General features: G+C 47.0%; 1 protein-coding gene across 7 annotated transcripts in view; it reads left to right on the top strand.

The window, feature by feature from the left end:
- The window catches only part of LOC133135710 (nuclear factor 1 B-type), a 110,738-nt gene that overhangs the window by 61,677 nt on the left and 24,537 nt on the right, over positions 1-24,524 (top strand). For 6 of the 7 annotated variants that reach the window (XM_061252917.1, XM_061252922.1, XM_061252921.1 and 3 more), the window contains exons 3-8: positions 4,681-4,737; positions 9,692-9,760; positions 14,090-14,210; positions 14,701-14,819; positions 19,061-19,195; positions 19,991-20,175. In XM_061252917.1, coding sequence (XP_061108901.1) covers positions 4,681-4,737; positions 9,692-9,760; positions 14,090-14,210; positions 14,701-14,819; positions 19,061-19,195; positions 19,991-20,175 — 686 coding nt within the window. The remainder of the gene's footprint in view (positions 1-4,680; positions 4,738-9,691; positions 9,761-14,089; positions 14,211-14,700; positions 14,820-19,060; positions 19,196-19,990; positions 20,176-24,524) is intronic. The other variant, XM_061252920.1, reaches the window with a different exon arrangement.

The following is a 24,524-nucleotide window of genomic DNA, read 5'->3' as shown; positions in this document are numbered from 1 at the left end:
ACCTTGCTAGCTGGCAGCTATGAAGTTAGTTAACTAATATTTCGGCAAGAACGTGAATGTGCATACAATGCAAATACCATAGTGCACATAATCATGTGATTGCTCTGCAAGGGTTTGATACATCACGATGGCCCCGGAACTGGAGAAATATGTGACGCAAATATCTCAGCTGAACCAGAAATCACCGCCACACCATCTCTACAGTGGGAAAGGGGTATAATGACCCAGCCTTTTTCCAGCTCTACAGTGGGTAATAGATATTAGTCCCTATTACTATAAGACAGAAAAGTAGGCTGGCTTGCCGGAGCGGTTAGTGCCAATCCAATTAGAGATACCACTGGAGTTACCTTGCGAAACAGAGATTGGATTAAGCTTCCCTGCGTATGACTTAATCCAAGACCTGCATTAACCCTGCTTCTCTTGAGTGTCTCATGAGGTCATCATCCCTTCACTCTTCCAAAACAAAGTCCCACCTTCTGAGACCGGTTGGGCGAGTAATCTCTTGAAGTGCTCTGCGTGAGCACTCAGGCTGAGACGCTCAGGCTCTGGGGGGGGGGGGGGGGGGTGGAGACCAGGTGTTGCTGGGACATATTGGCCAGGTGCTGACATTCTCCATGGTCTGCGTCTCACTGTTGGTGCAGAGCAGAGCGCAACGCCAAAGTGTGACACGCATCAATGAAAAACGCCCTGCGAAAGTGCCGCACGTGTCAAGCAGATAGGGCAAAAACTATTTCTAAACGAATGACTGCTCTTGACAATGTTGTGTTCTTCTTTTTACACCTCAGTACAATGAATAAAGCCGGCTCTTTGAACTTTCTCTAGCACTGTACCCTGTTTATAAAATATCTGATGGATTGTGGTCCGAATTTTGTTAGCAGTGAAGGCATAGAACTAATGATACAATGATATGATATATTCATGAAATCACTCCATTGACACACGCTTAATAATGTTCTTTGCCGTTTGCTGTCTATTCTCAGTCAGTCACAGTCCATTCAAGAACCCTGTCAGTCACCACCGGATGCCACATGCATGCTAACATGCTGATACCACTACTTAGGCCTTTCCGAGATAGGGCTGTTTGTCATGGGTTCCACTCCCACTTTTTCTGTCCCCCCTGTTATTTTAAAAAAGTACTTTGAATAGTATTTGTGGGGGAAAAAAATCATGTCTCATCTTGTTTTTTTTCGATCTCTTGCTTAGATTTTTTTTACTTGTGTTCCATTGAACAGTATGTTCAATGGATGTGTCCAGTGGGGACAGTGTAATAGGAACAGTCAGAGTGGCATTGGCTATAACAGTTGGGGTTGTGTGTTATTTATTTATTTTGGAGGGGGGAGTGTTTCTGGGGGCCCATACGAGTCATAGGGCCCTGTGTCACAGTGGCTCCCATCACCACAGCAGAGTCCGGGCTCCCATAAAGGCAAGGGTCATTCCAAGGCCGCTGTGCCACATAATACCACCTCAAACCTCACTGCCTCTCCACACCCTAACACAGAACCCCTCCCTTATCGGCGTCACTGTTTACCAAAAATAGCAAATGCTTCTGGGGTCAGGTGAAGCTGTATTTCAGTTTATTCAGCACTTTACAAGCTGTCAGATTTTACACCCCCTTAATTACATGTTCTGTTGTTTTTCTAAGTGCAAATATAAGGTTCTTTTGTTTCATTTAGTTTCGCACCTCTGAGCAACTGTAATTGTTTTCCACTACTTGTCATTTTGCGATATTACTCATTCTTTCTGCCTAACAGCTGTTCAGCTGCAGTCTTTGTGCTTACCTTCACTGCTAACTTAATGGCAGTTCCGCTAGGGGTGCCTTTTTTTTTGGCTATAAAGGAAAAATATGACCCTGACTGTGATCTTTTGACCTTGGTTAAATGCCAATTACTCTGGCTTTCAGGATTGAGCACTTTGACCCCTTTGAGCTGCGACTGACCTCTCTTGACTGAGCAGAACCAACACGCGGCTCGTAAATCTTCGGGAACTAGGCTGGTGAGATCAGAGGAAATGTAGCCAGCAAAGTTGCTCTGTGCCTATCCGTTAGGCTGTCGGAGCTCGGTGGCGCGTTTATAGCTTTATGGCGCGGGTGGGATTTTATTGCGAGGAGTGTGGGGCAGGCGGTACAGAGACGCTTCCCCTTTTAATCGAGAGCCCAGCGGCCTCGTGTGGGAGGCGAGATGCTGCCTTGTGATAATGGCGTGATAATGGTTTTGTTGTTGACCCTGAGGTGCTGTGTGGCTGAGGAGAAGCACTTGGGTGGCCTGAGTTGTCTTAAAGGGCACCATTAAAGCTGAATGGAGGACTGAAAGCGTACAGGTTAGGTCTCTGAGCCGGGAGGTCTATGGAAGCGTGGCTCATTGCATTGAGGCATATGCTAGCAGGCTATGTGCAAGGAGGTGCATGCCAGCAGGCTGTGTGTAGGGAGGTCTATGTTGCCAGGCTACACACCGGGAGGTCTATGCTAGCAGGCTGTGTGCAGAGAGGTCTATGCTAGCTGGCTACCCGCAGGGAGGTCTATGCTAGCAGGCTATGCGCAGGGAGGTCTATTACAACAGGCTATGTGTATGGAGGTATAGCCTAGCAGCGTGTGCGCAGGGAGGTGTAGCATAGCAGGCTATGCGCTGTTCCTGGGCACCGCCCGCGAGCAGGGCCCTCAGGAATGCCTGTAAGGAATGTGCCCTGCAGGTGTGCCTTTGTTCCATTCAGCACTCGTTCTCATGGTCCTTCTCCGGGAGGCAAAGGTTGCGTCAGGTACTGTAAACACATGCGTGGCGCTCGCACAGCTCTGCCCTTATTTACAGTATCACGGTTAACTCCCAGCTGAGGCCTCACCTGTCTCAGCTGAGACTTTCCCGACCTGGTTTGGCATGAGACCCCTGGTTTTAATTTAAGTGTATTCTGACCGGTGGTTTTTCAGTTTCCTGCGGAAAACAGGCAATTGATTCTGACCTTGTGGTCGACCCACGTGTGTCCAGGACCAGGTAAAGCAGTTGAGGAGTACTTCGCTCAGAAAGTGGCCCCTTCCCCCTCAGAGGTTGTACAGATGCCCCCCCCCACCCCCCCTTTCCAGTGACAGCAATCTGCATCACAAGATGGTGCCTGAAACATGGCCGTTTAATCGCCCAGCCAGCTGGGCTTTTGTTGTCATTGCTTGTTCAATCACAATAAAGCCATGAGCTGATTGAGAGGAGAGGGGACCTCCCCGCTGAAGCACTCCGTTTCCAGTCTGGGGTGTCAGGGCCTGCTAAGTGGGCTGATGGATGGATGTGGAGGAGAGAGGGTGCACGCAGGTGTGTGTGTGCGTGTGCATATGTTTGTGTTTGTGCATGTCACTTCAGGTAAAACTTAATTTTCTGGTTCTGGCTATTACTGGTTTTTCTTTGTGGTAATGTGCTCAGCCTTACTGTAAAGGCCGGGTGATGGGTTAGCGTAGCAGCGCTAGGCAGAAGTGAGAAATGAGAGCGGAGCTGTTTGCATTGAAGATCCAGTCGGACCAGTTAGCTAACGCGTCCGCACGCCCACATGACGCAGATGCAAAAGCTCCCCCAGGTGAGCTGAGGTGACATCGATCACGCGTCGTCAGGGCCCAATGTCGTTTAAGGTCAGAGAAAATTGCCTGCATTTAAAAAAAAAAAGTAATAATTTAATTGCATTTTTTTGCAAGCACCATTGTTCTGGAATTTTCTTTCTGAATCCTGGCTGCCCCCCTGCCTCTCGGAAGCGTGGGAGATAGGGGGTGGGTGTACCCTCGAACCCCCAGGGGCCTTTTGTGTGAAGGATGAGAACGGCGACGTGTCTGACAGCTTGTTTTACCTCCTCCCCCTCTCTCTTTTTCTCTCTCTCTCTTTCACAGTTCAAATGCTTTATTGGCAGGACATATTTAAAAGTACATATTGCCAAAGCGAGCAATAATGATGACAACAATCAGTCTCTCTTTCTCTCTCTCTGTCTATCTCTCTTTCGGAGTGTGTGTATGTATGTGTGTGTGTGTGTGTGTGTGTGTGTGTGTGTGTGTGTGTGTATTACATGCAGAGTTTCAAAGAAAACGTCACTCCTGAAACTGGCAATAACAAAAATTTCAATGGGCATCCCATAGTTGTCTAGCAGATTAAACTGATGTTTGGTGGGTACTGTCTCCTGAAGCTGCCAGCTGAAGATCTGTGAGGCGTCTATTTCTCCAAAGAGAGACTCTAATGTACTTGTCCTCTTGTGCAGTTCTGCATCGGGGCCTTTCACGTCTCTTTCTGTCCTAGCGAGATCCAGTTTGCTCCCTTTCAAGGCAGTAGTGCACATATTTGTTTGAAACGTCCAGACATTTGATCACACATGGAATAGCCTTCATCTCCCAAAACAATAATTCATTGACAAATTTCTTGAGCCGTTTTTGTACCAAAATTGAACTTTAGGAATGCCAGTTTACTGCTGAAAATGGGGCTTTGCAATCATATGTAAAGATTGAATTAAATACGTTATTTCACACAGTAATAGTGATTTTTAACTTTTATCAATGCATTGGCTATACTATTTTATACATTTAAAACTACCTTGGTAAATAAATCTTTCAAATATATCTTTCAAATACATAAACATTTTTTGGTGATTCCAAACTTCCCAGACATGTGTCTGCTCAGCCAGCCGGACTGTGTGCTAAATCCTCTCCTCTGGTTTCTTTGATTTCAGAGTCCCAGCAGTCAGGAAGTCCCAGTAACAATGAGCCTGGCAAAAACCCTCCTCCAGGTGTGTATACTCACACACACACACACACACACACACACACACACACACACACACATACATGTACACACATGTACACATATGCATGCACACACATACATTCACTGACTCAGTCATACATTCGTATTCTTCTGTCCAGTCCAGTACTTGGCTTTTCCCATCAAACTCAATTGTTAGCAGGGGAGGGAGGTCTATGCTAGCAGACTATGCGCAGGGAGGTCTATGCTATGCTAAACCAAACCGAGCCCGCTCCCATTTTAACATGCACACATGCCCTCGCCCATACTCATCTCTATGGGAGCCCCCTTTAAGAGTTCTCTGTGCGGTTGATATGAGAGAGAGGATCATTCTAGCGCTCTCCACAGCCTGTGGCACAAAACCCATAAAGTGACTGAACCCAGCTTTGGGTTCATCAACTGGATTGCCGTAGGTTGGTTTTGCATGGTGCGGTTTGACGGCTGGATTTGAATGCCGCGTACACGCTGTCGCTCTCGGCTGCTAGCGCCCTAGCGCAGAGATACGCGCCCACCGCCCCTGGCCAGGGACGGGGTATTCGGCAGAGCGTCAGGAGAACACACTCTGAGCCGTCGTTCTGTGTGTGTGTGTTAGTCGCTCTCGCAAACTGCTCCCTATCTGCTGTAAATTTCACCCTGTTGGGTTGTTTTTGCTGGGCGCTGTTGACCATGATCACTGGGCCACTCTTTCTGTGTGCTGCGATTTTGCTCCTCTCTCCGCTCTATGCTGTCTTTCTGTTGGTCTCTCTGTACTGTGTGTTGTTATCTCTGTACTGTAATTGTGTTGGTCTCACTGTACTGTAATTCTATCTCTGTGCTGTACTGTAATTATGTCACTCTGCTGTAATTATGTCTTTCTCTGCTGTAATTCTTCAGCTCTCTCTGCTGTAATAATGTCACTCTCTGTACTGTAATTCTGCCACTCTCTCTGCTGTCATTTTTTCCACTCTGCTGTAGTTCTTCCACTCTCTACTGTAATTCGTCAGCTCTCTGCTGTAATTCTGCAACTCTCTGTACTGTAATTCTTTCGCCCTGTCCGTACTGTAATTCCGTGGCTCTCTCTTTGCTGTAATTCCATCGCTCTCTCTGTGGTAGCCAGCTGTACCCCAGCAGTATTGGGGCCTCCAGGGCAGGGCGGATTACCGGGAGGTTAAGTTCTCTGACCCCTCTAGAGAACAAGCAGGGAGCATCATCCCCCACCCACCCCTCCTCCTGTCAGCGAGCGAGGAGCCTGGGAAACTGATCCTCTGAGTCAGGCTGGTACAAACCAAGCGGCCTACACCAGCTCATTTCCTGGTCATGCTAAGAGACCATGAGAGACGGTACTCACTAGCGCCACTGCGGTTGGCTCCAGTATCGGTCATTCAGACCCGTTTTCAATGTAAAGTTGCGGTCAATAATTTTTTCCCACAAGAAACTGTCGTTGCAATCTTTGTTTTGTTCATTTTTTTGCCCCCTCATAGGCCAATTTTATTGGAGTTATTGTGTCATTCATACTTTATGGACCAATCAGGGACACTTTCTCACGCTTAGTGGAGGAGTCGTATCAGCTTCCCTACTGCACAGTCTCTGGCTCCAAATTTTACAACATGGCAGCGCCAGTAAACTTGAAACTTGGTCTGTATTTGTGTACAGTATATGGTACAAACCCCGCTGTAGAGAAGAGAAGCTGAAGTAGAGAAGTATGTGCTGCTGAAAGAGAAATAGGGAGTAAAAGGGTAATAATAATTAGTCTTTACATATAGCTTCTTTACATATGGCTATATTAAAAAAAGCATTAACTGTTAGTATCTCCAGTGTGGTGGATGTTCTCAATTCTTACTTGCCTCTGTGGTCATGCCTGTTAATCATCTGAATTTGAGGGAGAGGCAGACTGCCAATCTTTAGCCCAGTGGACAGAACAGCCTGCCCCCAGTCCTGGGGAATTGGGACTTTGTGGGATTATCCTGGTCAGACGAGGTCACGGCAAAGGTCAAGTTTGCTTCCTGAGGGTTGCAAAGCAGTCAGCTTAGCGCTTGACGCACAGGTGCTTTTTAGACACCTAAGGGTAGGGGGTGAGGTGGGGTGGGGTGGGGGTCTCAGTGGTGTTTGGACGTGAGGCGAGGAACAGAACAGCTTAGTCACAGAAAACAACAAGTGCTGACACCGAGGGCTCCTAAACCACCCCGAGCCCTCTTCTGTCCTGGCCCCCTGTAAGAAGATTAACACCTGATCCAGGCCTTGGCTGGAGCCAAGGTGCTGTTCAGGTGGTATTCTAAAAAGAGGTAAAGAGAAAGAAAGGACACATTATGTGAAGGAGGGCCCTGCATTCTGCCTGCACTTCTCCTGCCACTCTTCAACAAGAATTACTCGAATAACTCCCATAACACAGTACAGGAATCACTTGAATAACTCCCAAAAAACTGTACAAGAATCACTTGAATAACTCCCATAACAGCACAAGAATCACTGTAATAACTCCCATAACACAGCACAAGAATCACTTGAATAACACCCACAACACAGTTCTTGTTCCATTTTTGATCGCAAATTGATGCATTGCGTGGGTGTGAACTGAACACAGCACAGTACATCGTCTTTCAGGTCCAGGTTCAGAAAATAAAAATCCTCCCCGGTATTTTGTTCCAATCACCTGGATTTGTTCATTAGCACAGTTCTTCAGCCAAGATTCAGCTGGTTGAGTTCTTGGGTTGGAAGACACCCATGGCAGGACTTTGACTTTCTGAGCCGAGGACTTTACACCTCTCCTTGCCACACTCTGTGGGCCTGTTAAGACACTTAACACACTGGGCCCATTACACACCCACTCTGCCCCTGTTACGCACTTAACACACACTGGCCCAATTAAGATACTTGATGAGACAAGAATCAACCGCCGTGTTCAACGGCAAGTAAGGCGGTGACTACGCATGAGTAGAATCGAGTGCCGCCAGCTTTTGAAACTTGATGTCATCCATCCAGGAAGCCGTTGGTTTGGAAACTATAGCCTCGCAAACAAGCTCAGAAGTTGAGACGAGTGGTGATAGTAGTAGGTCGTCCTCGATTATTGAAGGCTAAATTGCGATAAGCCAAAAATCCTGGGTTTCACCCAGAATGTTAAACTAATCTGCTCCTGTATGTGAAACGACCCTGAGCTCTGTGTTACTAGTAGCAAAAATACAGAATAGCATATTACATACTGTGCATCCGTCTGCTTCATACAACGTTGTTAGGTGATTGGACATGCTAGGAAATGTCAGCTTCAAACAAGTTTAAACTATTAGAACTTTGAGGATCGAAACTTCGGCATACACGCTCCCTCCATAGGAATTTGAGCGTTGGCATCCACACTCCCTGCATAGGAATTCAATGGCTTGACTCCATGTCAAGCGTTTGGTTGCTGATCATGTGAAAGCCACTTAATATGCTACACACTCTGGCTCAATTACACACTGAACACATTGGCGCTGTTGCACATCATCAGTAGGCCTTAGGCCTGTAATGCTCTGTGTTAACACTGATTGACTACACCGTGTTCTATATCTACACGTCATTTCTCCTGTTTACGTGCTCATACCCTCAGCACAGGGCACTTAAACAGGACATTTCCCTGGTGTTTTGCCCTTAGTTAACTCAGTCAGGAGAGTACCAGGCCTGCAAGCGGTCCTGTTCTTCAGCAGAGTTCGACATGCTCCAACAAACCCGTTCCACTCTCTCTTTTAACACCCACGGCTAATAACGCTACTGCTAATTAGGGCCGCCTACCCAGAAGCCCACAAACAGCTCCACACAGAGGGAGAGGGGGTCTGGAGCTCGGCCCTGAGGAGAAAAACATCGGACGCTGTCTTAGCACGCCGCTAACAGTCCCTGACTTTCTCCGTGTTTATGGGGCAGGGAGGGGAAGGAGCCCGACATTAAAATGGCTCATCAGCCGTCAACCTTGTCATCATTACGGTTAATTTGACAGACCGCTCGCTAACTCGCTCAGACGGCCTGTTTTCTTCCACGCAGCGTGTTAAAAACCAAAACAACCTGACTGTAAATGTTTTTTGTTTTTTTAAATAACCCTCTAGCACAGGTCCTTGCCAATCCCTGCCAAGTCAGACAGGATGGCGGACGGGTGACTCACAGCCTTGGAAGCCCGTCACCGGCGCTGGTTTCCCGCTGGCCTCTGTGCCGCGTGTGCCATTGTGGGAAGAGGAGGCGGCTGGAAGCAGGAAGCATTGTTTTTGGCCTAGCTCGGCCTAGTGAAGGAAATTAACTGAAATGCATTTTTCCTCATTCCTTTTGACAAGTTTCAATCAGTGGTTGAATTACGATTCATTTCCCTAAATTGTAACCCCCCCCCCCCGACTGTTCGGAAAGAGACACGAAGGCCACACGTACAGTATGTCCTGTCCTGTGGAGAACTGTCTCCAGTGGAAATGCTTTGTGCTAGGGATATATATATCTATGTATCTTAAAAAAACAGTTATGGTTTTTTAATTGTTATACATTTAAATGATAGTCATTGCTCAAATAGTTGAGTTGAAAAAGTGTTCCAGAAAAGTCCAGTCTAATTGTCAAGCCTTTTAGGTATTACAAGGTATCTGTGGTGTGTTCGAAGCAAAAGCGATGCATGAGGGCGTTGCACTTATGATTGTTGATATAAGCAAAAATGAAAAAAGACGACATGCATTTTGAAGTGACGCATCGATGCTACAGAACCTGCTCTTTGAACGCATTGTTCTCGTGATGATACAGTACTTGAATTGGAGACTAGTGTGACTGCTTTGTAATTCCAGTGCATTAGCTCTCGAGAAGGTGAAACGTGTAATGCGCTCCCCTGATCGATTCACAGCCTTACACGTCAGCATCAAGCAAAGCCCAGCTATCAGTGGGAAATCTTGCAGCTTAACGATTGTGTACCTAACCACTTATTCTCTTTCTCTACCCCCCCTCCTCTCTCTGCTGGTTTTCCACAGGTTACCTGGAAGACAGCTTCATCAAATCTGGAGTCTTCACTGTCTCTGAGTTGGTGCGAGTTTCCAGAAGTAAGTGTGTGTGTGTGTGTGTGTGTGTGTGTGTGTGTGTGTGTGTGTGTGTTGGGGGGGGTCTTCCTCACTTGCACCTGAACCGAGAGACTGCACACTGCAGTCAGCCCCCAACTGTCAAACCTGGCCTAGGATTTATACATACTTGTGTGTGTGTGTATGTATGTGTGTGAGTGTGTTACCTGTAGCTATTGTTCCCCACAGTGCAGTTGTGTGCTGAGGTAGGGGAGGGTGTGAGGCATCTGCAGAATTAGCGGTGTGTCACTGTTTCACCTTCATATCAGGAGCTGCAGCTCTGCAGGAAGTGGAGCAGTGTTCACTTCTGGCAGCTTTTCCTGCTTTGCAACTATGTACCTGGATCTGTTGCACATTACAACTGGGCCTGTAGTACACTCAGTTCTGTAACAGGCTCAATACTCAAGCATGCTCAACACCGAAACACACTCAACACTGAAACACACAAGCTCAAAACTGAAACACACACGCTCAACATTAAAACAGGCACGCTCAACACCGAAACACGCTCAACACCAAAACACACGCTCAACACCGAAACACACACGCTCAACACTGAAACACACATGCTCAACACTGAAACACACGCTCAACATTAAAACAGGCACACTCAACACTGAAACAGGTCCACTCAACACCGAAACACACTCAACATTAAAACAGGCACGCTCAACACCGAAACACGCTCAACACCGAAACACACACGCTCAACACTGAAACACCCAGGCTCAACACTGAAACACACACGCTCAACATTAAAACAGGCACACTCAACACTGAAACAGGTCCACTCAACACCGAAAAACGCTCAACACTGAAACACACACGCTCAACACTGAAACAGGCCCACTCAACATTAAAACAGGCACGCTCAACAATGAAACACACACACTCAACATTAAAACAGGCACGTTCAACACTGAAACAGGCTCACTCAACACCGAAACACGCTCAACACTGCAACACTCTTTTGGTCTCCTGGTCTGTATTTATAATGCACTGAGCCTGTGAAAGATTCAGGGATTTTACCCTCTGTTAAAGATTTATGTACTTGATACACGCTCTAGGCTTGTCGCACACTAAGCCTGGAACATGCTTTGGACCTGTTACACACTTTTTGGCCTGTTACACGCTCTGTAACACACTGAGTTCTCAGCACACTGTGAGTCTGTTACAGACCTGGGCTTGAATCCAGCCTTCATCATGTGATTATGCCACATGCTGTACATCTGTCAGAGTGTCTCTCAGGTTTCGGCTGATAAGCGGGTACACTTCTCCCATAGTTACCGTTCACCTGAAAGAACTAGGGTGTTCCTGTAACGCAAATGGAGACTGTCACTGCCGACTAGGGCTGGGTAATATAGCCATCGTGGTATAAACATTTTTTGTAAGCACAGTAACGACTTTGGCAACTTTAACTTAAATTTTCTTATTTATTAATTAAGCAGTGTGTTTTCAAAACTAATAGGTAAGTTAACCAACATTGAATATATACAAGTGATTTCCCTGAAGTTTTCCCATGTCTTACCATGTCAAGTATGATTAAAGACAAAAAGAATAAACAGAACCTACCGGCACCTGCCAGAGATAATTTGTTAGCTGCGCTAAAAAAAATATTAAATGTACCGTGATAGCTATGTCGTGCAGCCCTAGTACCGACTAAGGCGGTGGCACGTGGCTCATGCTGAAAGGTGTTGCGTGAGGCGTGTAAACACGCCTCAGCTGGATGGGCTGTTTGTTTACCCTCCCCCCCACCACTCCTCGCGGGCGTGGTTGCACGCAGGCCTGGTGGCAGTAGCGCTGGAATGCGTGGCAGTGAAGTGGGCACTGCCAGGGCGGCTCCCCTTAACGGCGCTGGTTAACCTCAAGCCACAACACACGGCCCTCGCCTCTCGCTCTTTCATCGGCTCCTAAATGAGGCCGTAACGACTTCAAGAGAGCCGGCGACTTAACGAGCGCCTTTATGGCTCTCTCCGCGGCCCGCGGCAGTGCCTGACTCACCGAAACGCCCGTAAAAGAGAAAACCTTGGAGTAGGAGTAGGGAAGTCCTCCTGGGACTTATTTATAGTTGGTAGTAGAACAAAAGAATATGGACGACTTTCACTGAACAGCTGGTAATTGCTGGTAGTTTTAAAATGGGAATGAATGAAATACTGTTCTGTTGCCATTTTTTTTGTTTGGCGGAACTGAGTAGCTGTGTGACTGAGTGACTGTGTGAGTGACTGTGTGAGTGACTGTGAGTGACTGAGTGAGTGCGAGAGACTGAGAGTGCGAGAGATTGTTTGAGACAGTGACATTGTGTGACATTGAGTGACATTGTGTGACATTGAGTGACATTGTGTGAGTGACATTGACATTGAGTGACATTGAGTGAGTGAGTGACATTGACATTGTGTGAGTGACATTGACATTGTGTGAGTGACATTGACATTTATTGACATTGAGTGACATTGACATTGAGTGACATTGTGTGAGTGACATTGAGTGACATTGAGTGACATTGAGTGACATTGTGTGTGACATTGTGTGAATGACATTGAGTGACATTGTGTGAGTGACATTGAGTGACATTGTGTGAGTGACATTGAGTGACATTGTGTGAGTGACATTGTGTGAGTGACATTGACATTGTGTGAGTGACATTGAGTGACATTGTGTGAGTGACATTGTGTGAGTGACATTGAGTGACATTGTGTGAGTGACATTGACATTGTGTGAGTGACATTGTGTCAGTGACATTGACATTTTGTGAGTGACATTGACATTTTGTGAGTGACATTGACATTGAGTGACATTGTGTGTGACATCGACATTGTGTGTGTGACATTGATGTTGTGCGAGTGTCATTGATGTTGTACTAGTGACAATGACGTTGTCTGAGTGAGGTTGTGTGAGTGACGTGTGAGTGGTGTTGTGTGAGTGACGTTGTGTGAGTGGTGTTGTGTGAGTGAGGTTGTGTGAGTGACGTGTGAGTGGTGTTGTGTGAGTGAGGTTGTGTGAGTGACGTGTGAGTGGTGTTGTGTGAGTGACATTGTGTGAGTGGTGTTGTGAGTGACAATGACGTTGTGTGAGTGGTGTTGTGTGAGTGACATTGTGTGTGTGGTGTTGTGTGAGTGACAATGAGGTTGTGTCAGTGGTGTTGTGTGAGTGACAATGACGTTGTGTGAGTGGTGTTTTGTGAGTGACGTTGTGTGAGTGGTGTCGTGTGAGTGACAATGACGTTGTGTGAGTGGTGTTGTGTGAGTGACAATGACGTTGTGTGAGTGGTGTTTTGTGAGTGACGTTGTGTGAGTGGTGTCGTGTGAGTGACAATGACGTGTGAGTGGTGTTGTGTGAGTGGTGTTGTGTGTGACATTGTGTGAGTGGTGTTGTGTGAGTGACAATGACGTTGTGTGAGTGGTGTTGTGTGAGTGACATTGTGTGTGTAACATTGGCATTGTGCGAGTGGATGAATGTGTGACTAAGCAGCTGAGTGTGAGTGATTCTGTGTGAGTGACTGTGATTTACTGTGAGTGATTGACTGTGAGTGAGTGAGTGAGTGAGTTAGTGTGTGTCTGAATAAGTATCAGTGACTGAGTGAGTGTGTGATTGACTGAGTGTGTGATTGACTGAGTGAGCGTGTGATTGACTGAGTGAGTGTGTGAGTGGGTGGGTTGGTCGGTCGGTTGTCAGAGTCAAGTTACAGTCACCAGTAACATGTACGGGCAATTCTGTGACTTCAAAAAGTGTCTTTGATTACCAAAGGGATATACGTGTGAGCTTTCCGAATCTAACCTCATGCCACAGCTTGTGTGTCCCGGAGGTCAGGCACGCTGAGCTTTTCACACGGACCGGAGCTCCGATATCATCTTGAAAGGCTGTCTGATTTTAAAGATACGAGACGACTCCAAGAATAACGCTATTAAGCACAGCCGCCCTCTCGTACGCTTGAGGGATTGGCAGTACCCTGTCACGCCGTCGCTGGTGTGTTTGACGCAAACCAGACCTCTACTAAAATTCCCACTCCGCTCTTGTGCGTAACCTCGTGGATGGTGATCTAAACCACTTGTGGCTTGGGTATACCTGTTTAAAACATTTTTTTAATGTATTCCTGTCAATTTGTATCCAAGCAAATTGAAACAGCTGGTGGTCATAAAAACTTTTTTTTAGGGAATTATGGAAATTAGATGATTTTGCTGATACCTGCAATATTAGTTATTTTTCCTGTGTGAATTGCTCTATCTGTGGTGTGTGATGATGAACTGGAATGTTCTGGAAGAGGCAGCTCACAGCACTGTGCACTAAACCAGACCCCCTATCTCCCTCCTGCCCCAGCCGCCATCACACACGGAGCAGCGGTGAACTTCTCCATAACTGACATGCCGAGTCAGCCATACTACCATGACCTGAACTCCAGCGTTGGGCTTCACCGGTCTCTGTCATCGCCCCACGGCAGGTAAGGGTGCCTGCTGTTCTCCTACTCTCCTGATCTCTCCCTCTCCTGCTCTCCTGCTCTCTACCTCTCCCTCTCCCACACTCTCCTCTCCCACTCTCCTGATCTCTCCCTCTCCCACTCTCTTGCTCTCTCCCTCTCCCACTCTCCTGCTGTGTACCTCTCCCTCTCCCACACTCCCCTCTCTACCTCTCCCACTGTCTCCTCTGTCTCTCCTCTCCCTGTCCCACACTCTCCTCTCCCTGTCAGATTATGCAGTGAATGGCTGCTGGACTTCAGACTGTATGTTTTTTGCAGTAGTGCAGGTAGAGTACTTTTTTCAGTACCTTCCTCGAGAAATTGATTGCCGGCAAATTATATATATATATATATAGTGATTATATATATTTCCCAATTCCTCTGCATTGAGAATTCTTGCACTCGTGTCTTCTTTTTCTTTTTCTTTTTCTTTTGACAATTATTTTTCTCATTGAGAATGTGTTGCTTTCTCCAGCAAACGGCCTAAGACCATCGCCATCGAGGACAGCATGGAGACCAGCCCGTCGGGCGACTTCTACTCCTCGCCCAGCTCCCCCGCCAGCGGCAGCAGGCCCTGGCACGAGAGAGACCAAGGTGAGGAGAGGGAGCTCCTGCAGCGGGCCTACGTGTTGCCTACGCTGGGCCTACAGGTAGCCTACGCTGGGCCTACGGGTAGCCTACATGTAGCCTACTCTGGGCCTACGGGTAGCCTACATGTAGCCTACTCTGGGCCTGCGGGTAGCCTACTCTGGGCCTACGCTGGGCCTACATGTAGCCTACTCTGGGCCTACAGGTAGCCTACGCTGGGCCTACGGGTAGCCTACTCTGGGCCTACAGGTGGCCTACTCTGGGCCTACAGGTAGCCTACTCTGGGCCTACGGGTAGCCTACTCTGGGCCTACAGTTAGCCTACTCTGGGCCTATGGGTAGCCTACTCTGGGCCTACGGGTAGCCTACTCTGGGCCTACAGGTAGCCTACTCTAAGCCTACAGGTTGCCTACTCTGAGCCTACGAGTAGCCTACGATGGGCCTACAGGTAGCCTACGCTGGGCCTACAGGTAGCCTGTCACTGGAGGTATGTACACTAATAATCTGCAGTGGGAACAAAGTGACCGCATTATACCTCGACACATGATGGATGTGCTGCCTGTGTGTGTGTGTGTGTTTGCACGCGTGTGTTAGAACAGTGTTCCCGGTTTCAGCGTGTGTTTGCCATTAATGTTCCCAGTTTATCCATCACTACGCTTCTGTACATACTAATGTTACCAAACCTCTATTCTGCACTTTTTTCTTTAAGAATATTTTGCTTGTGGGATTAGCAGCAAGCATTTGGGTTATGTTTAGCAAAATGTATCTCTCTTAACTATTAAAAAGAAAATGACAAATTAAGTTACTGTACCGGCTCTAGGGCTGGTTTTTTATTTATTTCTGGACTTTAAGTCATTGATTGGAATGCTTTGCCTCCTGGTCTAGTGAGTGTGAAAAAAAACACCAGCAGTTCTTTTTGTTGTTTTTGACTGGTGAGAATTCAAAACAGGCTGTCTGTGAGGTTGAACAGCTTTCTAGGCCTTGTGAGACATTGAGTCAGGCCTGTACTTGTGAAAAGGTCCCTTGTTTATTCAAGGGTTTTTCAGAAAATAAGTCTCTGTAAGGAACCATTTCTAAGTCTCCTCGGTATTCTGTAACCACCTGCCACAGCTGGCATTGGCCGTGTGTTTTTATGACGTTTACGCAGGTGCGCGTATTTCTGCGCCCGTTGACAACCGGCACGCGTAGCCGGCTGCTGTTTCACCAACCCCAGCAACCCGTCCATTCTACCGAATGCTATGCTAAATGCTAGGCTAAATGATTAAAGCTATGCTTAATTAGGCTCTCAGAAGTACCCTAGAGTGATTGAACACTAAAATTTCCTGCCCGATTTACTCTCAAAGTGAGAGTTTGTCCCCAAAAATAAACATCCTCTTCAAACGTGTATGGGATTTTGCAGCAATGCGCGCGTACGTATTTATTTCAACGCCGGCTGCAGGAACTATACGACGGATTGTTTGGGGTTGTGTTATATCCACATGGCAGAGTGATAATCTGTGGACAGGTGGGGGGGGGGGCTGAACAGGTGTGCGCGAGACGGGCAGGTGTGTCGGCGATTGTTTGAACTCGTCCTGGATGAGCGGGCACCGCCGAGGGCAGCCGGAGCTAGCAGGTGGTCGGCCATTTGGCGGGTCACGTGACCGCCGGTCCCAGGAGTGCCAGCGGGAACAGGCTGCTGCCGGCGGTGGCTGCAGGGAGGGGGGGGGGGGGGTATTTTGGAGGGGGGGGGGGGGTCTCTTTGATGGTGGGGGTGGGTCTGTAAGGAGCGTCCCATTACGACGTGTTGTGGCGCGGGTCTTTTAATTAGAGCGCTTCCGGGCCCGTCTCCTCGGACCCACGAGCTGGGGCTCTGCGCCGGCATCTGGATCAGCGTCGGAGCGGCGAGAGAGGAGAGCTCCGCACCGGCACAGGCTGTTCTTCTGGTGTCTCTCTCTCCCCCCGCCCCCTGTTCGTTTTAATGAGCATTCCTGGGGTGGCCCACTATCACCACCCACCCACCAGCCTTTGTACAGCGACCTCCACACACACACGCAGAAAGACAGTGTGAGAGTGTGTGTGAGACTGTGTGAGAGAGTGAGAGAGAGTGACTGTGTGAGAGTTTGTGAGAGAGTGAGAAAGAGTGAGAAAGAGTGAGAGAGTGTGAGAGTGTGTGTGAGAGAGGTTAGGGGCAGCTAAAAGATTTCCACTGATAACAGAGTTGTTGGTTTTGTGTGGTCATCCTCATAGTGGAGTCTACAGTCTGCCCATCTGTGTTAACGTTTAAATGTTGAGCTGAACACTAGTCATATTCACAAGTTTATTTACTGTCCATATAGGAGAGGGAGACAGAGAGCTTTCTCCTTTGTATAGAAAGCACCGGAGAGAAAAAAACACGAAGGAAAGAAATTAAATCCATATGAGGCTCGTTCTACCCCACCAAAACGTCGCTTTTCTTTCTTGCACTTGCAACCACACCTATACCCCGCATTCGTGGGATGACAGAATGGTCTATGCTGTTTTAAAATTCTTCAAATATGATGTACTGGAAATAATTGAGTTTTTTGCCGGTTTATTCACAGTTCAGCTTTACCTGTTTTCCTTTAGGATCGAGAGAGCGCTGCTGTTATTCCGTTTCTGGCAGCGCCCTGCAAATTTCACTCTCTCTCTGATAACAAACAGCTGTTCGCAATGAAGAAAAAAATACATATCGGTTTTCCAGATCTCGCTTTTCAGAAATGCGCGGTCCTTCCTGATCGAGGCCGCTTTTCCAAATGCCGATACAGCTAGGGCTGTTAGCTGAAAGGTGAAAGGTCACCATGAATGCGAGTGAAGATCTCTCCAGGAATTTTCGATAGGCAGAGATCTTATTTTAATGGCGCTCAGTGCTGTGACTGTACAAGAGGGCGGTGAAATGTTTTATAAGAGGATTGAAATCATGGTGTTGAGTAGCAGTGAACACACAAGGTTTGCGTTTATAGATAAAGGAGTCTTACTCAAACCTATGAGAAAAATTGGAGACTAGTTCTTCCTAAAACTAGTCTCCCTAAATTCTATAAAATAACTAATATATAAAAACAGTCTTAAATATGTAAAGAATGTTGTGAAATCGCAGGCTTTGATGTTTGCCGGCTAAAGGTTAACAGCACTATGGCCTGCGGTCTGAGCTTCTGTTCCCCCGGGGTTTTGACATTTTCGAACGTGAGTCTCCGCCCAAAACAGGCCGCACCGAAAAATCCTCCCACCCCCACACCGCGCCGCGTTTTTTTCCTTGGGTGGGCAATGTCGGCGTGCTCTCCATCGGTGTGAGTTCACCCCCCTCCGGACAGGGGGGCATGAAGACGCGGAGACGCCCCGGTAAGATGTTTTACGAGGGGCTTTTTTTTTTTTTTTTGACGAGACGCCGGTAATTACGAGAGAGAGGAGAGAGGCAGGGCCCGAACGCATCCATTTCCACAAAACTCTGACAGACGGTGACATGCGCTGGGTGTTGGAGGAGGGCTAGCCTCCACGGATCATTAGCCGCCTCGTCAATTTGTCTCCCTCTCCCTCCCTTTCTTTCTTTTCTTTTTTGTTTGTTGTTTTCTTTGGTTTAGACTAGACACCAATCTCCTAAAAGCTCTTTAAAAAAAAAAGGGTAAAAAAAAGCGGCATCTGTTACCTCAGTCTCCTGCTTTCAATTCTATTAGCATCTGTCCCTCTGAGTGTTGCCGTACAGTAGGACTGTTTTCACTTCTACCCTCCTCCTGCTGACTCTAAAATGGCAGGTCATATGGAGAGAGGGTAACGCCAACCGGCGACCGCCCTCCCTCTCTTTCGCCAAAAAAAGTCCCCGTCTCCCGCTAACTCGGATCAGAGCAGCGGGACTGACGCCGCTCACCTGAAGGAAACGTCCACCATTTTGTGCGGCCAGTTTTAATGAGTCTTGTTTTCCATGACTCAGTGTGGGAGTGATGGAGGGATGGAGGAAGAGAATAATAGAAGGTGTGAGGGAAGAGAGAGTAAATATTTGGCTCCAGAACCTGTGAGCAGAAAGATTCCTGCTGATAGTGGATTGTTTTTTCTCAAGCATGTTCTTCTTGTTGTCATCGATGTTGAGAGAGTTGTTATTGTTATTTTTAATAAGTGTTATCTTTTTATTATTATTTGTACAGTAGGCAAAACAACAACCCAACATTTGTGACGCTAACACTGATTGAAATTGTACTTGAGTTTGGGAGAGTGAGTCAACAGGGTGCTGAAATTGTGCTGTGTCATGTGTTCCCCCTACAGCGGACATGTCGTCTCCCACCATGAAGAAGCCAGAGAAGCCATTGTTCAGCCCCACCTCCCCCCAGGACTCTTCTTCCAGACTGACCACTTTCCCCCAGCATCACCATCCGGGGCTAACAGGAGTGGGACACAGCGGTACGTACCACCATCCAGGGCCAGCGGGGGTGGGACACAGCGGTACGTACCACCATCCAGGGCCCGCGGGGGTGGGACACAGCGGTACGTACCACCATCCAGGGCCAGCGGGGGTGGGACACAGCGGTACGTACCACCTTCCTGGGCGAACAGGAGTGGGACACTGCGGTACATACCACCATCCAGGGCCAGCGGGGGTGGGACACAGCGGTACGTACCACCATCCAGGGCTAACGGGGGTGGGACACAGTGGTAAGTACCACCATCCAGGACCATTGGGGGTGGGACACAGCAGTACGTACCACCTTCCTGGCCTTCCAGGGGGTGGGACACAGCAACACACTGTGGTACGTGCCATCATCCAACATCTATGGGGGGGTTACACTGTGTTAAGTACCATCACAAGGGGGCTCACAAGGGTGGTAATGACCGTCTGGAGTGTATAAGGCTTGTGCTCATGACATAACCATGTCCGCTGCCTCTCGTTGGAAACAGTGGAATACAGTGGCTCACATTAGCGCTACAGCCGCCCCCTAGTGGACAGTTGAAAGAGGCAGTTCAGATGTCGATCGGTCATTAAAAAAACGCAGAATAGTTGGTGAATGGGCCTGTCGCTGGTGGCTTCCTAGTTCCTGCTGTAGCGGCGGTAGCCGGCCAATTGATAAAAACGCTGGCGGACCCTCGGCAGGCCGCGATGGCAGTCCGACGGACTCTTTCTCGCTGGACCCGCTCCTGTCTCCACGCCGAGTCCTGCGACGGTGCGCTCATCTGTTTCTCCCCGCCTCCCTCCCCCAGTTATTTCGACAAGGAGCCCGCCCCCGCACTCGCCGCTGCAGTTCTCCGGCCCCGCCATACTCCCTCCCGCCCCGACGACCTACTTCTCCCACCCCACCATCCGCTACCCGCCCCACCTCAACCCCCCCGACTCCCTGAAGAACTACGTACCGCCGTACGATCCGTCCAGCCCGCAGAGCAGCCAGGTGAGCGCCACAAACACCTTTCCCCAGGGGAAACAAGGGTCTAGCTCCTTTGGTTCCTCCACACCGTTCAGCACACTCCCCAGTTTAAAAACTAAAACTATGTCGACTATGTAACACAAATTATATGTGTTTTATAACATCTCTTGATCATTTTTGCACCCTGGCATTGGGGTGGAGGTATTTATAATGCTATTACTGCCATAAAAATTCATACAAATGGTGTGCGAATGACAAAGAGAGTATTAAGTGTCAGCTTAATAGTAAAAGTCAAGGTCACACAATTGCACAGGCATGTTTTCTGCATATTGCATGAACATATAATTTGCTTATTCAGGGCATGTATGTTGTATCACAAAACACCTCTCAAACATATGTATATAAACTACACTCCAAATGGTGCAGACAGGGTGTTTTGGAATGCTGGTATAAAACATACATTAGAGGTTATATGGTAGTAATACTCATATAAGCTGTTTAATAGGAGCACACAAAGTGCTTTTTTTAGAAGATAATCCAGCGGTTGTGTATTTCGAGAATGAAGACTCCCTAAAGACAACCAACAATGTATCTCTGAAAAACATCCGTGCTCAATTGATCTTGCCTGGTGCATTTCAGCTAGGACCTGAAGGCAGGGGGTTGAACTTTGTGAGAATATTTCATAAATTCCAATTCACCAGACAAGCTCAGGAAAGCGATGAAAAGTATTTGAATCCAAAACGATTATGTATATTGCACACAGGTCTAGTTTACTGTCGTTTGGTAAATTAAGCCACAGTTACTTGCTGTGAGAGAATCTCAGTAAACGCTACAGGTGGACCCAGGACTGTGTACCGCTGTGGGGAATATCTTGGTGTCAGCCAGGTTGCACCACTGCCTGTCCTAATGACAGGTCTTCACACTTTTCAGCTTCGAAATGAAGCGTTGAGGTGCCTTGAGGGGGTTTGTACATTTGAAGGGGGGCGGGAGGTATTCAGGTGCGAGTTGCATAACCTGTCTTTGTGGAGAAGACGCCGAAGGCGGGTACAGTCTGTAAAGGACGTGTCCTGAGTAACCGTTGTCCTTTTTTGGTTATTTATTAGAACAGGCTGAACCGTGTGAATGATGACGCAGTGGCAGTTTAACAGCGGGGAGAGAACTCTGTCCTCGTGCAACCCCAATAATCCATAACGGGCCCGCAGCCTAATTATTGGGGTGCTAAATCTTCTTCCTCTCTGTACGGGTATGCGTGTGTGTGCGCGTGTGTGCGTGTGTTTATGCGTGTGTTTGCGTGCGTGTGCACGTGTGTGTGCATGTGCATGCGCTTGTCTGCAGGGTGCTCAGTGACCTTCCCCATGACTCAGCAGTGGCAGTAAGGGCAAATAGAGAGAAAGATTGCAAAAAGTGACAGGGCGAGAGAGAGAGACAAAGTAAGGCTTATCCACATATCCTGACGGACACGACTTCAGGGAGTGCTGTGGTGGAATCACTGTGGACCACCTCAGCACTCTCCATTCCATAAACGGGATCAGCGGTTCTCCAGCAGAAGAGGATCATGGGTCAGGTTGTGGTCGGGGTTGGCCTTTATTGCCGTCTTATTTACTCAGAACCCACACGGCCGTGCCCGTGCAGTTGGCTTTTTGTTGGCAGTGCGATTAGGCACAGGTCACCCTCATAAATGTACAGTCGCATCTTTTTGTTTCCAAAATAATGATAAAGGGTGTAATGATAAACAATGCCAATTTTATTTGGCAGACACAGGAGTTAGACTTTACTTCTGCTACATTACAGGAAGTGTGTGTTCCATAGTCCTGTAGTTCTGTCTGAAATAACTGAAGCCTATTGCCCGTACTTCGAATATGCAACTGGTTGTCATAAGCCCCTTTTCCATTACATTTTGTAGCAAATTAGTGCCTGTATCGCTATGACTTTGTGGTGATTTAAGATTCCTCTGAACGGTTTTCCATTAATAGAATATGGTTGCAGCGCAATAACTTGACACAATAATAACCTGCAAATGAACATCAATCGTACATGAAATCGTTTGCTAACGAGTAACCTTATGAAGCGGTGCTATTCAGTCATAGGAATCAAACTTATTTGACCTAATGATACATTAACCTGACAATTTCTAGCTAAACCACTAATGGTGTATTAACTGTGCTGTGCTTGAATGTAGGCTATAGCTATTCGCCTTTTCACTGACAAATGAACTCAGAAACAGCAGCGTGCTGAGTTTGAGACATGTTTATCTACTCTTTGAAGTCACCTAATGTCGTTGGGCTACCTACCTCAAGCAAATAGCATAATTCTGATGAATTCTGCAGCTTGTTTTAATCGCCACACCCATCCTTATATCGCTATGAGCGTTTTCCTTTGCAATAAATTAAATTAGGTCTATTCTAATCCACCTGTATTGAAAAAATTAGTCTAGCACATCATACGACAAATTATTTTGTTTTCCATTAGGGTTGTCGCAATAACTTTCAAGTTGTAGTGATGTAATTATTTAATGGAAAAAAGGCTGTAGAATGGGTTTCAAAGTTTACTTGCCATTCAAACTGCTTGAAAGGCGAGGTGGTTGTAATTCCTAGATTCAGACCTCAGAATCTTGTTAACCCACTGATAGGTTAAAATAGCTGCCAGATGAGCATGGTTCTTCAGTAAGTATAGAGGAGTACAGTCGTTTGCATTTGGATTTCCATGCCTGTTCTAGCCATGTACTGTTAGCTGCTCTTCATTTGCGTATCAGACAAAATGAGGACACAGTAGTCTGGTATGCTCCTGCATTTAATGCACAACTTTGCAACAAAGGAACATGACTACAAGTTAAAATAGTGATTTAATTTTTTTTGAAAACAAAAAATGTGGACTTAAAGGCTGGTTAAAAATCAGCCCCCTTGAATTTAATACAATAACATGTTAAAATATAGAATTTCGTTCCCGTGACCAATGGAATGTACTGTACAAAATGTTTTGTCTGTGGCTTTTTAGTGTAATCGACCTTCCAATCAAAGTTCATCCGCTTCAATTGTACACAGATGACATAATTGATGCCATTCCAGCTCGAAAATGGAAACAATTAAATGGAAATCATTTGCGGTATCCCAGTCATCACCACCCTCAGGTTGTTGACTGTTATTTTGTGTCGTGCCAGCAGTTTGCTCTCTGGTTGTCGAGCGAGCGCAGTTTGTACGAACAGTGCCGCTCTGTGCTGCTCGAGTAAATCACGGAAGATAGAACGGGTCAGTGTCTGGGCCTTAATGAACACGCTAACCAGACAAGCAGCTGTGAATTAACTGCACACACGAGGCAGTCTGAACATGCTCAGCCCACTCCGAAACTCTGTCTTGCCAGTCCATGTTTATTGTGTAGGAAGGCCCACAGGAAACACTAAATCCTTTCTCACGCATTTCGCATTTACGGCGGCCCTTTCCTCTGAGCCTTAAAAAGCACACGGAGACGGCGTTGTCCGAAGATGCGCAGTTTCCTTATTCCTTTCTGATTAAACGGGAATTCTGGAGCCGAAATGTCTCTTGGAGAAACTGGTATTTGGCTTTATTGCTCAGCATTCTCTCTTGATATTAGCTGTCTAGCTCCTGGTGTGTGGTGCCTCTGTTTGAGACTGCGGAGGTCTGAAAATAAGTATTTCCTGACTAATCAGGGAAAATCACGTCCCTGGTTGTCACACAACGTGCTCTGGAGGCCTTGTGAAATTAGTGTGTTTTCAGTTTGGAGTCAAATGTTGGAATTGTTTTTTTTTTCTCCTTTCCACATTCACAATCAATGTGAATCCAGCACCTTAAACATGTTCCTCCTTGTTTGGATAATTAATGGCACAGCAATTGATTTAATTTAGAGGTTCCTTTTCCTGTTCCTGTCAAATGCAACAAGATCTGTCTTTACTTTCACTGCTCTCAATTAGCATTGGCTAAAATGTTGAAAATATTAGTTCAAGTATGAGCTTAAGTATGGATATATGATACATTTTTAGGATTGTGGTACAGAGACAGACCAAATATCTCCAGCTAACGTGCAAGGATCTTGATGCAGTTTCAAACCAAAACTGTGCAGTGAAGAAGAGCTATATGATAAAATACAGTTTCACAATCTCTGAGGGACTTAGTGTACAGTCTTGTCATCAGATACCATTAAACTAAGTTCCTGCATACGGGTAAAAATCACAGTACAGTACCTTTAGGTCTTCTTTCCTACAAGGCATATAAAGGAAACGGTTAACGTTTTCGGCAAGTATTTCCCCATAAATCACTTCCCATAAATCTTTCAGCGCGTTCAAACGTACAGCCGTCTGGGCCAAACCGTCCTCATGCATCGTGGGTAAAAAAGACATAAACAAACAAACCTGTGTTTGT

The sequence above is a fragment of the Conger conger genome, chromosome 8 (genome assembly GCF_963514075.1).
Source record: "Conger conger chromosome 8, fConCon1.1, whole genome shotgun sequence".
Lineage (NCBI taxonomy): Eukaryota > Metazoa > Chordata > Actinopteri > Anguilliformes > Congridae > Conger > Conger conger.
The sequence above is the reverse complement of the archived record's forward strand: the minus strand, read 5'-3'. Positions and strand labels throughout refer to the sequence as shown.